Source organism: Neolamprologus multifasciatus, chromosome 13 (assembly GCF_963576455.1).
Source record: "Neolamprologus multifasciatus chromosome 13, fNeoMul1.2, whole genome shotgun sequence".
NCBI classification, from domain to species: Eukaryota; Metazoa; Chordata; class Actinopteri; order Cichliformes; family Cichlidae; genus Neolamprologus; species Neolamprologus multifasciatus.
Genome location: NC_140451.1, coordinates 19,764,167 through 19,782,609, shown reverse-complemented (window position 1 = coordinate 19,782,609; position 18,443 = coordinate 19,764,167). Strand labels below are relative to the sequence as shown.

Here is an 18,443-nt window from a genome sequence, read left to right as displayed (position 1 = left end):
CATTATTGTACAATTAGAAAGATTCAATACAGGGGAGAATTTCATGGGACATCCCAGCAGGGTCCCAGCAGCAAGGCCATGGGGTCATAATTGGCCTGACAAAAACTCCAATCCAGCCCACTGGACTGCTTTGGAAAATGTTAAGGAGGGCATACATTTTGGACTTCCTACTAATAAAAGACCTCCCCATGGACATTCATACTACACTAAAGTAATAGATAAAAAATTAAACGACAAAAAAGTTCATTTTTTCACTATTATAGAAACTTTTTGTTTCATAATAAAAAGACAAAAATGTACATTTTCTGCTAATTAACAAAACCTTTCAGTTTTATAATAACTACAGGACAGTCTGGGTAACAAACTATCTGAACTTGTCTGTCATTTTTTACATTTATTTCTTACAATTTAAGCCCAAAGGGTCATTCATTTTTTTTCAGCAGCATTTCTCTGTTGTTATCTCTGAGTTCAAATGTGCAGTTGAACCTCTGTACAGTGATAGATACCCAGATAAGTTTATCTGGCCCACTTAAGATTAAAGTGGGCTGTATGTGGCCCGTAATGTAAAATAAGTTTGACATCCCCGCCTCTGCCTCAGACTCCTAAATGTTAAAGTTAATGTACAAAGTACATTTAGAAAAAGACTGAATAAATATGGCGTGTTTGAAAGGGTTGCCAGCACAAGACCTCTTGTCTCTAAAAAGAAAACATTAGCACAGTTTAGGTTTTCAAAGTTGCATCTGAGCAAATTGAAAACACCTGGAACAATGTCGTCTGCACAGATGAGAACAAAGTGGAGATGTTTTACCACAATATACACTGCCACATTTGGCAAAAACTAAACACAGCATATCAGCACAAACAACTTGTAGCAACTATAAGCTTGGTGGTGGAGGCATGATGTTTTGGGCTTGTTTTGCAGCCACAGGTCCTGTGCACCGTGCTGTCATTGAGTCGATCATGAGCTCCTCAAGTATTCTGGAGTCAAATGTGAGGTCCTCTGTCTGGCAGCTAAGGCTTGGCTGAAACTCGGTCATGCAACAGGACAATGACAGCAGCAAATCTACAACAGCATTTCTTAAAAAGTAAAGAATCAAAGTGCTGCAATGGCAAGGTGTTGCAAAGTCTAGACCTCAACCACACTGAAATGCTGTGGCAGGAAAGCTGTGCAGAAATAAATGCTTCCAAACCCCAATGAACTCAAGTAACACAAGGAAAGAAGAGTGGGCCAAAATTCCTACACATGTGAGAGACTGATAAAGTAGCACAGACAACATTTACTTCAACTCATTGCTGTTAAGGGTGGTTCAAAAGCTACTGAATCACAGATTGTGCTTAGTTTTTCACACACTCCTTCTGTGTTGTGGCTTAGTTTTGATGAAATAATGTTACAATGTAATATCACATGTATTACTGTTCATCTGAAGTTGTATTTCACTCATTTTAGAACCTGGTTAGGTCTATTTGTTTTATTATTGTGTCATATGCACCTCAGAACTGAAAGAGCTTTTCACATGACTCTACTGTAAATGTATGCACATATCGGAAATATCTGTTAATATAGTTTATATATGTGACTCATTGCAAACGTCCTTTCTCCTAAAATTCTCCTAATTTAGGTCTACAAATTAAAAGTACAAGATAAAATTAGGTTTTGGAAAGCAGTAGTCATACTTAAGAGCCAGAATAACCTCTCTAGGAAATGAAAACCAGTATCTTCTGGATTCATGGATATATCCAGGGATTTTTGCCACAAGAGGGAGCCGTTTTTAAGGTTTTCTCCATACTCTGCTGCCTTGAATCTGCGGGTTGGCTGGAAGCTGGGACGTGCTCGACAGTGTGTCCCCATAGAGTCCTGATAAGCTGCACAGTTTATAGATTTCTTAACCGCTGGACTAAATGGTATAAAGTTATCCAGGTTTTTCTTTATAGCATATTAATATGTGTTTTCAGAAGGTGGCTGAATGTCATAAAGAATCAGTGAGGCCTGTTTCCACTCAAGAGTAGAGAAATAGTAAACCGTATATATTAGTAACTAGGTAAATAATAGAATATGTACGCCGTCTTTATTACAGCAGTTACTCGGTTGTATAGTGAATGACTCCTGGAACAAACGACGCGCTGATTGGCTGCTGGTCCTCGGTGACGCAGAGCCGCGTTCATTGCATATTCAAAGAGCTTCTCTCTGCCCCGCTGCAATAAAGGCAGATAGCGGACCATGGGGAGCAAGGGAAAACTTTTTATACTGACATGTTAACGCCATGACTTTTGAGTAACACCTAAGTGGGACGAGGCTCCCGGCGTGAGGAGGACAGGGCCTTTTACAGAAAGAAGAAGAAGAAAAGGGAGCACTTGCCATCAGTTTGGGTACGGGGACGGGAAAAAAGCAACATTTGAGACGAGTCCAGCAAAAAAGAAAAAAAAGAAGCGGTGGAAATCCAGTTTGGACATTTGAATGGAAAGATGAGCTTGCTGTCTGCCATAGACACGAGTGCCTCCGTGTACCAGCCGGCTCAACTTCTCAACTGGGTCTATCTCTCCTTACAAGACCCCCACCAGACCAGCGCCTTTGACGCGTTCAGACCCGAACCCAACTCTTCCCACCCGGATCTCAGTTTCAGCAAGACTCCCGCAGCGGCGGATTTGAGCTCTTCCCTGAACTCCAACTATCTCAACAACTTCTTCCAGCTGCAGCGAAATGAGGTGAACTGACGGCATGCTACGTACAAATCCGGGATTGTGAGACTGTGGCTGATTTTAGGGAGAGTTGGACGGTGTTAGTGTTGTTTGTCTGAGCAGCAAATGTTTTAGCATGCAGGTTGCAACATGGGCTATTCTGGTATAACCGCCATGATATTTTTAATATGGACAAAAACCTAAAATAGTCCGATGAAATAAACGTTTTTGGTGGGGCTACTTTGAATGTAGCGCTATTGCTATGTGCAGATCTAAGTGTTTTACATAATATAAAACGATTGTGTAGGCTTCTGTGTATATGATTGCAATACTAGAAGAGAAAAATACACCAGAAACACTCAGTAAATATGCCACTAACCCACTCATGGATTAAATACTTATGTTAAAATTAAAATTAATGTGCAATCTTTCAAGATCTAAATATCACACAGCTCATTTCCCTCCCCTAGATGACATGATTACACATGAAGAGGTCTGCTTTCAGCATATTTATAAGTTATGGCTCAAAGTTAATGTGGTGAGGAAAATATGTTTTAATCAGAGAGGCAGGAGATGGAAATAGATCCCCCCCCCCACCCTCTGCACGCCTCTGTCTGGAGAGAGCAGGCCACTGCAGCCCCTTGCTGAGGTCTGCTGTCTCTGACTCCTTCAAATAGACCAGGTTGTGCAAACAAAATCAGTCCTTGTTTACATATTCTCTATTTTTGTGCCTCCAAGTAATTTTAGGGAACCAACATGCTGATAATGTGTGCGGGGTGCAAATCTGATACCCCATAGTGCACTCTGTGCAAAAGTGACCCCTCCATCTCTCCCGCATACAGAAAATGATCACACAGCGTGGGCAGAAAGGCAGTGTTATAATAAATAAAATTACACAGTGAGCAGCATTGATTGCACTGCAGCCTAGTTTCTTAGATCTCTGTTCAAGTGACGCTATGTGTTGGAAACTTTAGTAGTGGATGGATGGTGTAGTCACCATCTAGAGCCAGTGTTCATTATAATGGTGGCAACCGCAGGGGGCTTTTGAAGTCACTTAACACGTAAAGTCATCTGAAAATTGGGCGTTCGCTTTATACATTACACGCAATTGTGTAATGCCATAAGAGTATAAAGTGTTTCAAAGTGAGGGAACACACATAGAGTCTGGAAATGGTTTAAGGGGTGGATGGAGGGGGAGATTTTGCAACTTTCTATACCGGCCAAGCCAAGCAAAACAAACCACTGCAGAGATTTGATGATGAGATGATTAATGCAAAATGTGGTTGTTTTCACGGTGAAGGATCACACAACAGCCTGCTTGGAGTGAAATTGCGATACAGATTAATGAAGTCGCTGTCGACAGGGCACAAGTCGAGCACGCTTATCGCAGATTCGTCTGCTGACAGCTTTGCTCAAAAGCCTGCAGGCAGAAAAGCCCCCCTAACATCTTTTTACTGTTACTTTAGAAACTATCTGGATTACTCTACCTCTTATCAGTGCACCTTTAAAGTTCTCAGGTGGCACCACAAGCCTGGCCTAAAAACAGCAGTGTTTTATTGACCTCCTGCTGTGAGACACCTCATCACCGGACCTGTGAAAACACTCACAGATGTGCTACACTTGTTCTGCCTGTCTTGGGCACACCGTGGCTGGCCATCCCCTCATCTATTGCCACACGGCACAAAACACACAACCTACCAAGGACTAGTCACTCAGTCACACACGCAAAAATAAACAAACCGTCTCACCCCACCATTAGCAGATGTGTGTGAAATCCGTTTCCTTTGGGCTGACAGTAGGTGGTTTGAAGCCAAACTGAAGAAATGCTCCTAATGTAAACAGAGCAAAGTTTCCTGTTTTTTATTTGTTAAAAATGATTTCGCAAGCTGCAGTAAAACTTAACGCGCACAAATGTGTACATTTCCATTTGGAGAAGGGATGCAGTAGTACACAGAGCTGGAACACATGCACCAGATGGGGAAACTGAGAAACTACAGAGCTGTAGTGCTTGATTTACAGCAACGACAAGTAATAAATGAACACGGCTCTTAAAGCTGGAGCTGGTTAGCAAGACAATCTTACAGTCTCCAGATAGAGATTTGGCTTTCAGCTCTGGTTAGGTTGCCAAGTGTAAGGTTTCTGTGCCGTGCAACATTTAAAATCAACAGTAACATCATTTCCCAGACACAAGCCTGCGTCCTAAAATGATGCATACCCTTCGGTTATATTAAAGAGTTTATCAGTGGATTTCCACATGCCTACGAACTCTTTGACATCTTTTCTTTTTCTCAAGAGCGGTCACTCCGATATTAAATGTCAGGCCAGATAATTAGTTAGGCTTCTCCTAGGTTAATTACCTGGCTGTGTGAATATTTGGTAAAATCAGATTAATTTCACCCAGGGGTCAAATTACGTCTGTCTCTTCTGGACTGCGTTTGAAAAGAGGAAGACTTGAACGAAAAGGGAAATAAGGAAAGGCAGGGAGCGCTTTCCCTGTTATTAATATTCAGAGAGCATCTTCTGCGAATTCAGTTGGCCTGGTGGCACGCAACAGTGCATCCTGTGTCTCCGAGCAGACTACAGACTCGGATGGCGGATAGTTTACCACCAGCAGTGCATAGCGTTAATGCTGATGTTCCGCTGGGTGGCCGGGGGAACATGCTTCCCATCTTGTTTACAATGAGTCATACTTTGTCCTGTGTTTCTCTGAGGACATGCGCAGTACTTTTCCAGTTCATGAGCACAGCTGGGCCTCGTGCCAGATGTTCCGAATTTAATGAGCGAAATTATCTTGGAGTTCTTTTTCCGTCTTTTTGTTTACTTTTTCTTTACCTTTTGTACAACAGCAAACAGGACAGAGAGCACATGTAGGAACCTGGTGCGTAATCTAAGCATTTCACGAGAAGCAGAGTTTCATGTTAACAACAGGCTGTATCTGGTGTTATTTTACAGGCCTTAAACAACAACGTGTATAAGAACGTGTCTCCCTATGGCTCCCTGAACAATATTGTGGACGGACTCAACTCCCTGACGGACCATTTCTCAGACCTTTCCCTCTCTTCTGAAACAAGAAAACCGAACAAAAGACCCCCACCCAACTACTTGTGCCACCTGTGCTTCAACAAGGGCCACTATATCAAAGACTGCCCTCAGGTGAGACTGTTAACACACACGTATAACATAATCTAGTCATCAGGTGACACAGATGGCTTATAATCACTGTTAAATCTTTCAGTGTGTCTCATTTGCTTAATCTTGACATTAGACTTCTTCATTGACTTTTTATTTGGTTCATACAAACCAATAATGACACTAAAATCTAAGCTTGCTGCAGTCAGTCACTCTCTCCCTCACTCTCTTTCTTTCTTCCTTTCTTTTTGGATCTGGTCTGACCTACTTGTTAAACAGGCTGGCCTCTGTCTTCTGTAGTCATGTGTGTGTGTATGTGTGTTTGTCTTGACTGGCAAAACACTGCACAACAAAAAGATTATACGTTATAAGCACATGTTATGTCACTGCGATATTTTTAAACTCCCAAGTCAAAGGTGAAGGGTTTGAATCAGATCATCATGTTGACTGTGTATGAGTAAATAGTGTAAGTGCCATTTTCTGACATGTAGCCACAGTTTTTTATATCCACAGTTGTACATCCACTTAAACTGTCGCTATTACAGCCACAGTTCAAGTGGGAAATTTCAGTGGGAGCTTTCCTCTCTCTGTTTCCCACTGATTCAGCCTGTTATGATGCGGCTTTTTTTCCCTTTTTTTGGCGAGGCACCATGACAAATCCACCTTGAGGTCTAGTATCGAGGTTACTGGGTACCAGTGTGTGACAAATGGGGCTCCAGCTGTTGTCAACACCCCTAAACCGTAGCTTGATTTGGAAAAGAAAAGTATTTATATATTTATCCTGCCTGTCTGTCTCTCTGTGAACTATAGCAGAACATAATGTGTGAAAGGAAAAGCTTCGTTTGTAGCTGCTGTAGCAAAATTAAAGTGTATTTTCTAGGACTAGACTGTGAAACTGCTATGGTCCGATCTGTCATTATGTTGTTGTGTAGCAGCTTGTAAAGGCAAACTCATGGAGTGCCAAGTGAGCTAATTTTATAGGAAGAACACAAAAGCACCTTCCCTTGGAACTGTGGAGTTTCTGAGTTTTTAGTTGGACCTTACACTCCCTCGTCTTTCAGTTGCCTCCCCCGTTTGTCTCCTCTCCCTTTCCCTGGGTGAGGTGCAACAGCCGAACCCCAGCCCTAAGTTTCTTTTGCATGAAAGTGTAATGAGGAGCAGATGTGAGATTAAAATGCTTTGACTCGCTTTATGACATATGATGACTGGTCTCACGAGGTCTGTATAAGACCAGTGTAGTGATGAAATATCTCCTGGGCAGCCCCAAAACTGCAGTGTGTGGGAATTAGATCATCTGCTCACAACTCTTCCTGGAATTTGGTTTTGTACTATATCATGCAACATGTAACGTTTTACCTTCCATCTTCCTTCAACTAATACTGTACATGTGGATGTGAGCAATGATGAAGTGATACTCGGCGCTGGCACAGGTGCACACAACTCACAATTTAGTGTCTCTAGTACTAAAACCATATCTGCTGTATATTAAGTTTCACTTTACTGTTTCAAGATGAAAAAAGGCTAAACTCTTCCTTTATTAAATAAAACCCCTTTGACAGCAGGGAGCAGTGAAATGAATCTTTCCATTGTGTATGTCAGAAACACCCTCACCCTACTTCTGGTTTGTATTTCAGCTGTTCGTTAAACTGCCAGCAGTAACTCAGAAAGCAGCAAAGTCTCCAAACAGCCTCAACACCTACCATCTCAGTTATTTAGGTCTCTCCTGGGCTTTTCCTCCATAAGCTTACCTTCCATTTGTGCTGCATCATTTACACTATTGCCCTCTCACCTGTCACTGCATGCCTAAGCCAAGGATAGTTCTTCCTTATTTAACCAGCTGAAGATCCGAATAATATATGTGACACACAAGTGAGAAGAGCTCTTCTTAAGAGTGCTTGCTTGCCAAGTCTGGTGTCATTCTCTAAACGAGAACTCCTCCTTCTAAATGATCAGTACTCTGTTTTACATTGTGCAGTCGTGTGTTCGTACTAAGAAAGAGATTGTCCTGTTCAGAGAGGCTTTGCCAATGAAAACAGAAGCTCTTGCTTCACTGGGTCCTGCAAAGTTTGTCATCCTAGTCCAGCACAGAATATGTAAAAGCTTCCTCGTCTACTTCACCTCACCGCCTTTTATTGAGGTGCTTTGTGCTAAGACTGTCAAAGGGTCAAGTAAGTTTCTCCTTTATTTATGATGCTTTCTCTAGCTTTTCTTTATTGTTTTGCTTTTTGAGTATATAGAGGTAGGCCAAAGTGCTAATACATTAATTGAAATTGAAAAGACCCCCCCCCCCCCCTCTTTTTTTTGTTTTTACATGTTAATATTGGAAACACAGGCAAGGTTTGTGGTTGTGCTGAGAGATTTATTTTTCAGGAAACTTGTAGCTGAGTGAAAGCCACAGGTCTGGCAGCAGCTGCCCAGTGCTGCCTGTCATGGGGACAGAGGTGTTATGTAAACTGGCTTTTATTCGGGAAAATGACGTCGCTCCCCTAGTTATGAGCAGAATGCATCTCGCTGCCATGCTCTGGCCCCGCTCCAAGATGTCTTCCACTTGCACTCATGATTTGGTTTTGTTTAGAGGACTAATCCTCTCAACAGCTGGCCCCACCTCTGATTTGAGTGATCAGAGTGATGCAGTGACTGACAGGTTTACCAGAGGTAGAAAGATGAACTCATGGAAAGTTTCTTTGCTGTAATGCAGGTTTATGGGTGGGCGGGGGTGGATCTTGCTGTTGTATGTTTTATGTGTGTCTTTGAGCTACGCTGGACTCTCGACTTACAATCCCTCATTCCTGAACATTATGCAACCCCCTGGTCCAGGATCTTCAGTTAGCACTGCACGCTCTTATTCTTCTGAGAAATGCCAGATTGTTGTTGTTGTTGTTGTTGTTGTTTTACTGGGAGAATGCCACAAAAATGTGGTTTCTCATCTCTCATATGAGGTTAACCAAAACTGCTGAACTTTTTGGAGGCATTGTTTGACAATCAGCTGATTGAGAACATTTGGTCTTTTTAAGCAACATTCATTATTTTTCAGGAAAGATGCTTTTTATTTATTTTTTTCTTTTTATGAGTTAAATGCAAAGAGGCAGCTGTGGGTCAAGTGGTAAACTTGTCTACTGACTGCATGGCTGGTGGTTTCTGGCTCCTCTGTCTGTCTCAACACTCAGAACCTAAAGCTTTTCCTGCTCTAATGCTAGCTTCTTCTTCAGTGGTGTCCACTATAAAAATATGCATTGTGATACATATATTTATATATGCATTAAATATGCATTGACAATTAATTAGTCAGCTTTTGTGGAGTAAAACAGGCTAGCGGTTTGCTCTTGTCTTCACACTTTGTGCTCAGCAGATGTTGCTTTATATCTAACAAACAGATGTGAGCGGTATAGTCTTTTGTTTTAAACAAGAGCTTTTATGCAGCTGTAGCATCAAACCAACTTACATAAGCCATAATTTTCATTGCTTAAATTGCTGATGATGATATAGCCAAAGATGTTGTACATGTTTGTCTGCAAGAGCACAGTGATCCCTATACAGACCAAAATTTTTGAACATTGATGATCATTGCCAGCCGTAACTCACATAGTGTGTCATATATTGCTGCTTCTATCTATCCCTCTTTATCAAGCTTTTTTGTTCCCATTTGGACTGTGTTAGTGGGATATCTATGTATTTTAAATATTTCCAGCAGAGTATGACAGAAGATAGAATCAAGCCATTTAATTTACCAAAAGCTTTTGCAGAGGATGCTTCACTCTAAAAGCACAGGCGCTAACTTTCCCTCTCACGTCTATGGCTGTCAGTCAGTCGGCAGGCATCTCCACTTGCGTATATCTAATGCAAATCACTGTGATGGCGTTCACGCCTCATGTGGCGTGAGTTTCAGCAGGAGTTTGTACTTTGTAACAAATGGTCTCCACGATCTCCCGTAAAAGTGGAGACGAGAGTTGACCTTTGAACCCTGGGCGTGCTCGGAGGAGAGGCAAAAGAGCAACGTGTGACTTTCCAGAGTGTGTGCTTTCCCGTCAGCTGTGGTGGTAAACATAATGACTTGTCATTACTGCAGTCCGTTTTGTCTACCATAACAAACATCAGTGGTTTTGACAAAACATATTTGCTTTTAAATTTTCCGGCGCTTGCCTCTGACAGAGCGGCAATCCTTTTCGGATTTGGTTGGCAGTCACGCTGAGAGAATTGTGCAATGTTTTTAATGTTTTAGTTTGTTGTTGAATATGTGTGTGTCTGTGATTTGTCAAAAACACACTGCAAATTTGTAATTTACCAGCGTTACATCACTGCACAGAGCTGTGTGTGTTTGCTTCACTTTAGGAAAAACAAGTATTTTAGCTCAGCGTGGGAACACCCAATTTCCTGCAGAGTGTAACTCGTATTAAAGCCTTAATCGAATCTGATTCAGGTCTTTAGCCGAGTTTCACCTTTCCAGCATGTGTTATCTCTTCCAGTTAATCTGAGCATGAGGTTCTGATCTCGTCTGATCTTTTTGGGGGCAATATTTATTTAATTTATATATGAGTGCATATTTAATAATTTTACACTTTTAGCCAAAATTAATTTAACCATTTAACAAGGATGCTAGTTTTTTGGGGGGGCTTACGAGAGGCGGGGCTTTCACGTTTCAGTGGTGGTGTTATTGGTGTGTCAGTTCTAACAGTTAATTTAGAAACTGTTTAGCTTTGTTTGTGCAACTCTGCAGTGCTAAAACAAGAGACTTCATTACATTCTGCTGGTTATGATAGTTTAATCAACACTTCTGCCTTGCAATCCCAAAAATCTGATCATCCCTAAGACTCTCTCAGACATAATATAGCCACTATAATTAGCCCATTTACCCTTTCTATTTCCCTTATAGATTTTATGAGCTGATATCATTTAATTTTGTTAGAGATTTTAATGTAATTTAAATTCCAAGTGCATCAAAACTACACAGATGAATAATTTTGGGTCTTTGTCACCAGAAACAACAATAGAGGGAGTGAATGGGGCCGTTCCTTGCTGCTGTTTATTTTATTCCTCTATGTGGCAAATTTTACAAGGGTTGAATAGAAAGCAGTCTTCTGATCACAGTCACAACTTCATTTGGTCTTTCAAAGATTCACTTTTAACCAGTTAGCATTTTTTTCAGGGGACGGTCCCCTGGATACATCCTGAAAGACGTATTGCAGCGGGAGTTCCTGTGGTTGGAACAAGCACAAAGGTGTGGGCTGCCTTAAATAAAATCCAGAAAAAAACAGCTGCTAGTGTAAAACAGCCCAATGGTGGCGAGACCTAAAAGGCTCAAAAGTGTGGCTGCACTTCACTAGAAATAATACTGCCAAAACTGCAACAAGTCCTTTGCATGTTTGGCAAATCTTGTGCACATAGTGTGGCTTTTTCTGTCAGAGCTGTGGGTATGAATATTAACATAAAAGTGTCAGAATAATAGGATGCTGTCACTTCAACAGACTGTTGAAGCCACCAATATAAAGTGTCCCACATATTTAAAGGGCTCTGCACTCCAGCTTCCTATTAAAATTCAACTTTTTCATCAGCAGTAAGAAATTCAAGCACAGTCTAAATTCTGGTGTCATGTGCGACTTCTATCTCATATTAACAGCGCCGTCTTAAACCTTTGGCAAAACATTTTGCAACTCTTGTGTTGGAAACATGCTGCGAAATTGTCTAAACTAGCTTTCTATCCTTCTTTGCTATTCAGCCCAGTGCTGATTATTCACTAGTCCAGCAGATTATGTGAGCTTAATGTAGCTGGAGACGTCTGCAGTCTCCCTGGAGGCTAATGTTCCTGCGAGGAGAAAGAACCTACATCTGTCTTTCTGCTTTTCTAATCTATGTTTAACCCACTCTTGCCTGAGTTGAAATATATATATATATATATATATATATATATATATATATATATATATATATATATATATATATATATATATATACATATATATTAATGAAATACCAGTTTATTGATTTATTCAACATTTGTCATGAGAAAGAGTTTCACATTTTACCCCCACGATCTGCTGTGCCCCAGGGGCAGGTTCTGACACGGCTGCACTTATTTTGCCGGGGCAGGGAGGCAGTTTGGATGTGTCACTGTCATGCCATTCAGCACTATTGTGTTTGTCTGGCACAGAGAGTGTATAGTCTGAAAGCTTGAGAAGGGCATAAGAGCCAAGAGACAGCGGACCAGTGAAAGGGGAGCGAGGGCACTTCCTCTAAACGGAAATCAAAGTTAAAAGAATGATAAAAGTGTGGTTTCCTGCCAGCTGGTTTGCGTTCTGTCCAGAAATCCCATTGTTCCTCTCAGTTTTTGCTGAGTCAACAATCACACCACTTCCTGTTTTGGTAACTGTGACACTTAAAACCCGATCTCTGGGACTCCAGCATGCTGTTACATTTGCCGCAGATAGATAAACTCACAGCTGTTTGCAGATTAAATGCTGAAATATGGACGAAGACACGGTGCACCATCTGCTCGCTTTTAGGTGAAGCTAAGCTGCCGTAAAGTCCGTCAGCTTTCTCGCTGGAAATGGATTATGCACGTTGTGTCATTTGATTAGTCCTCCTTTTCACGCTCAGATGAAGGCTACACAGTCTAAATGATGTTGGAGGGCTCCATTAGCTTATTTTTGGATAGTTTCTTATGTAACACTTTTTCCATCACGTTGCTGAGCCAGCACTGTAAAATGGAGGCTTCAGATAATAAAAGAAAATAAACAATAATGTGTTCGGAGCTCTTGCTCATCACACTGCTTTATGTAATTGTGTTTTTGCAGCATGAGGGAAACCAGGTCAGCACTCATTTTGGAACCAAGTTTCAGTATCTGTTATGTTATTGTACTAGAGTGAAAAATCCTTTGTAAAATGTGCAGTTTTACCTTTCTACTGGATGTTTAACAGATGGTACTGAATATATAACAAAATATATACACGGTGGCTATGACAGCAGTGAAGACAGTGTTACAGTTTTTCAGCCCCATAATGAGGCCTCGGGAACTCGGGAACAGGATGGTTCACTTTTCACTCAGAGAGAAAGGAGGAATCAGAGGGTCAAAGGTCACATTTTCACTACAGCATGATGTCCTGTTAGCAGACAAGGGCCAAAAGCTCTGTTAGCTCATACTACTCATATTCTTAGGAGTTGTAGTAACACAGATTTATCCAACATCAGTTTATACTCAATAATCCATAACAACATAAAAAAGTTGTTTTGATTTTGTTCTTCTGTGCTTGAAAATGCTAGATTTGCTATTTTTTTTATTTCCTGTTTTTTACAGTATTGGTAATATAATTTGTTTATCTTTGGGGTTTGACTTGTTGGTTAAACAAAGGAAAGCATTTCAAGATGCAGCCTTGTGCTCTTCCCTGTAGAAATTGTCATAGACTCTTCTCATTGGTTAATACACCATGTAGTGTGTGCGAGTCACTTACAGTGATGCTTAATAGCTATTTTGATGCTAGAATTGTGTGATTAGGTTCATTTGGATTAATTTACAGGCTCAAAGACAGATGTGAAACCCACTTCGTACAGGTAATTTAAATGATGCACCAACAAGCTATTTAACCGTGGTCTTATCTCTCTCTGCTTTAACTCGTTAGTGAGCTGAGAAAGCCATTAAAACCTACCTGAATAAAATATCCACATCATACTGACTTTGGCATTTGTTTTAACTAATTGCTCCTAATTGAGACGATTCATATGGAAAAAAAGAAACAACTATTTTTTTTTTTTTTTATAAGACTAGGCTGAAGGAGGGGACGGACAAGCAGATGGACGGACAGAGACGCTGTGAGGCTGCAAGTGCTGGCACACTGGACTGAGTTTGGTGTCAAGAGATCAGGGACTGACACTGCTAGCTTTGTATCACACTTGAATGGGCACCTTAGGGAGAGACCGTGGTTCTGAATGGGAGCTATTGGGGAAAACCCTAGTGGTGGGAATGGAGGCTGGTAATTAAGGCAGTCATTGTGTGTCTGTAGGATATGCTAGACGGAGAGGTCAGGAAGGCAGGCCTGTATTGTTCCCCCAGCAAGGCCCTCACTTCATCAGAGTAGTGCGTCAGACTCAAGTATGTTTGGAGAGAGCCTTGAATCTTACAGAGAAGAAAAAAGGAGTACAACAACAAACCACACACAGCGAGTCCTATATAGTCTGTTTGTCTATATGTCAACACTTAGGGGCCTCTTCTGTGGTTTTCATTTTCTGACTGTTTTTTGCTCTCTCTGTCATGAAGTTTGGGAGGCTATCCAGAAGCTGCAGCTTTGCCAGGGATCAGGACAGTGTTTGCAGATTAAACTAGAGTTGTGCTCAATAATGGGAAGCCATAGGGGTGTGTGTGTGTATGCATGTGTGCGTGTGCATGATTAGTAAGTTTTAAAAAATGTTTTGCACAAGGTAAAACGAATCAAAAAGATTAAAATAAGAATATAAAGTCACGTGAAGACATAGAGGGGTTATAGTTTCAGAAAGCATGACCTCTAAATAACATTAAGTCATTTATAATATCAGAGATCTGTAATAAATTAAGCATAAAATATAACATTGTGGTTTAATGCTTTTTAATTTATATTTTTTTAAAAACACAATAAAAGCTTCACATCCCTTCAGTATGTGTTACTGAATATAATAAAGATATAAGATGTTGTATGTTGTTTATTAAAGTAAGAAACCAGGGGAAAAATCATCATCACAAAAAATTAGAAGCTGATTTATGTGAATTTGCAAAAACATTTGGTTGACGAAAGAGTCATTGACGGAAATTTTTTTTTAAAATAATGATTATGTAGTGCACTGATGGACCTCAAATAGCATGAGAAGCAAATATGAATCCTCACATATGAGCAGGTAATATGGGTCAACTAATCAGGCTGCTCTAAATGAAAGTAGTCAAAACGGATATAAAAGAGGACACGGGTTTCTAGGGTATGAAGAACTATGTTTCTGCTTGATTGACTTACTTTTTACCCCTTGTTTACTTATAGATCCAAGGTCTTTACTTTAAAAAATAATCCACATTTCATTTGGAAACTGTCTCTCTCGCCTCTCGCTATCAGTATGTGCTACCCTGTAGTGTGCTGAGACGTTTCTGGCAGGGATGAGGGCTGGGGGAGGTGCGCTATGGGAATGTTTTTACAGGGTGACCCCTGATCTTCCTTCCAGTCACAGCAAAGGCTCCGAAAAGGCCTTGTGTCTCTCTCTCTCTGCTTTAACACACGCTCGGTCAGGTTAGCAAACCGAAAGACTGGGAGCGAGTGCAGACTCCCTGCTAAACAGATAAGGCTTATCAGGGATGTGTGGTGTCAGATGGATTTTTTTTTCTGTTTCATAGCAGACATTAAAAACCTGTGCCTCTGTGAACAAAGCACACAAACAAAAAACAGTCAAGATATTTTAGTTTTGAGAAGTTATATTGGAAAGAGCCTTTCATAGTCAGAGCATTTAGAAACCATATAGGGCCATAGGTCCAATATAGCATTGCCACCAAGTGACGCTGAGATTAGCAACACACGTGTACGGTATATCCGGCAGAGTGACTCTCAAAAATACAGTCTGTAGAGGAACATGCAAACAAATCCTGCTACGTACAGCAAATGCAGCATATGCACAGACAGCAGTAGCAAAAACATCCTCCTGCAAGCAGATGACAATCTTTTGTGCACCTCTGTATGCACCAGTGTGCGACCCAACCTGCTCTTGTCATTCACAGACTGGTAATATAACGCTGCTGTGCAGCTGCACAGCTTGTTGAGTGCTGTGGCTACGTCCAAGGCTAGCAGAGGGTAAAGGGGAAATTCACACCCGTGGCCTCACTTATCAAAAGCCCTTAACGCCTAGTTAATATGGCAAATGTAAGTTTAGGAGTAGGGTAAAGTTATATTATGTGTGTGAAATGAGGCGTCTTGCATGTCAAGCAGATGTGTTGATGATCCTGCACCATTGGCTTGAAGCGGGACAGATCCCAAAGCCCAGTTGGCTTGTTCTTGTGTTTTCTATGAACTAAGCATGAAGAAAGAGAAAAAGCACCCTGTCTAAACCATCGGCTTTAAAACAACCGCGTGTTACTGGTATAACTCAAAACACCCACATGCTTGGCTATCAGGGGTATTCATTAGTCATCCAGCAACATGTCACTGAGATCCTTTGCCCGATTAGTTGTGGAAATCTAGGAATCTGGGAATGGGGTTTTGGCAGAGAGCGCGCTGGCATCATGATATGCCTCTGCAGCTGTCTCGGACACGAATGACATGGGTCTGCTCCTAAGGAGAACAGTTTGGACATGCATATGCACAAGTATACACAATCATGCTATATTATGCCTTAAGTCGCTGTAGCGACAAAAGGAAGCATGAAGTTTAGAGTAAAATTTCATGTTGTGTGGGAGATTTTTACAATTGAACTGCTTACCACAACATAACCTCCTCCTCCGCTTTATCAAAGCAATCACAAATTACAGGTCACTGAATGTAATTTGCAAGCAATAACATTTTTAGAGATGACTAAGCCGAGATTTGTTGCGATCTGTATCAACAGATCAGAATATCATGCTTCCGACTTTGCCAATTTGGTTTCACAATACGGTTACTGAGGGCTTAATTGCCTCTGCAACTAAATTATGTTTTAGGATCCTTCTGCTAAGTTAAGCCACTCACAAAAATATGTTGTTCAAAGGCTAAAAAACATGAATGTCTGCAGGTAATTTAAAAAACAAAACAAAAAGCTAATCTAGTTCATCCTGTGAAAGATGCTCTCATGTGGGGATGTTTTTTATTATGCCATTTTATTGCTGCCTGTATTTCATTGTTTTAGTTTTTTATTATTTTAAAGAGACAAATGTAAGTAGAATTGAAAACACAATCATTTTACGATCTAGTATATTGTTCATGTTCAAATGTGTCAAGAATTTCTTGGTGGGCAGTAATGACATTTCAAAATCCAAAACACCTCAGCAGTTATCTACATGACTGCAAGCTGTGGGATGTTTTATATTTGGTGCAGCTGTCTTGATTTACCTTTTCCCCTGTGTGATATGTCAGCTTGTCATAGAACAGACTAAACATAAGCAAAATGCCTTGTAGTGTTACGGGACTTCTCAAGAAAATGTGAGAAAATGTTAAATCAAGGTACTTGTTCTGTTTTAAGATTATATTATAAAAAGCAGCTTTCGTGTGTCTTCTGTGCTTCGCTCTCTTCCAGTAGGGACACACACGTACAGTGCAGACGTCTACAAAAACACACACGGATAGACACACACACACACAGTGCTCACACAGTTACTCTGCCAAAGCAGAGGCCATTTCCAAGAATGAACTATTCTGGCGCCTCCACGGGTCTCGAAATGGACTTGTGGTTATATTTTAAAACAGTTGGAGTGGCTCTCCTCTCAAATTTTTCCCTGGATATGACGGTAACAAACGCATTTATGACAATTTTGGCGGTTAAACCCTGAAACCCCTTAAGAGCAGTGTCACCATCTCACACTTGAAAATATTCAGCATCTGGTCATTTTAAATGCATTGCTGTCCACCTTATATAGACTGCACTGCTGATATAGATTTTTTTTTAAACTGTTCCAGGTTGATGTGGGGTTATGATCCTTTAAAATAGCCGTGGATTTGATTATAGCCGAGCACTTGGTTGTGTATCAACATGGTTATGGCTCCTTTCCACATACCACATGTTTCACTTTCCTCCGTCCTCTGCTGTCTTTGCTGCTTTCCTCACACTTCACATTTGAAGGTGAGTAAGCGAGGCAAAAGACCCTATGACAACACAAATGCCTCCTAGGGCATATTTAGACCTCGAAACACCAGGATGTGCTATTGTGAGTAAACCCCTTTTTATAGTGTAGTGAATGGTGAGGGTATATCCGAATAGCTGAAATAAAGAGCTTGTAGAATATGAAACCTTTTTAAGAATAGCACTGTGACCCACATGGGTGCAGAGCAGGTTTAGATGAGTGCTAGTTGACTGGCTGATGACTGTGACTGTGATGGTAAACTTGGAGAAGTCATATCTAGTGAGCTCACATACCTTTTGCTATGTTAGAAAACGCATTGTTGCTTTGTCAGCAACTTTATATTCAAGTGCAAATGTTTTATTTAAATATGCAGTCTTATTAAGATTGAGATCTAGTTTTCAGTGGCAACCTGTGTACAAAAAACATATAGAAAAATTGAGACAGACAGACACATAATAAAATTACACATTATACATTATCACAAATTAATAATAACATGTGCAGGAGAAGCTTCTTAATTTTTGTAACGCATTGTATTTATAGGCAGTGAAGTATTTAAAACCAGTTTACTTAAAATTCAATGTACATTAAAGGTTTAAAACAATCATCTTTTAATTGTTAGATTCAGTTCAGTTATATTTATATAGCAGCAAAACACAAAAATAGTCACCTCAAAGCCTTATATTCTAAGATAAAGACCCTACAATAATACTGAGAAATCAGACGGCCCCCTATGAGCAAGCAATTGGCGACTGTGGGAAGGAAAAACTCTCTTTTAACAGGAAGAAACCTCACACTCCTCACAGTGTTACTGGAGGTCAAGGCAAGGCCACCTAGATTAAGTATCTGGTCAGACGCCATCTAAAATTTTTAGGATTTTTAGGACCG

At 40.6% G+C, this 18,443-nt stretch overlaps 1 protein-coding gene across 1 annotated transcript in view; it reads left to right on the top strand.

The window, feature by feature from the left end:
- The first annotated feature begins 2,160 nt into the window (after positions 1–2,160).
- Positions 2,161–18,443, top strand: part of zcchc24 (zinc finger, CCHC domain containing 24) — a 39,954-nt gene continuing 23,671 nt past the window's right edge. The window contains exons 1-2 of the mRNA XM_085182199.1: positions 2,161–2,703; positions 5,629–5,829. Of these exons, the coding sequence (XP_085038325.1) occupies positions 2,464–2,703; positions 5,629–5,829 (441 nt within the window). The 5' untranslated portion in view covers positions 2,161–2,463. The remainder of the gene's footprint in view (positions 2,704–5,628; positions 5,830–18,443) is intronic.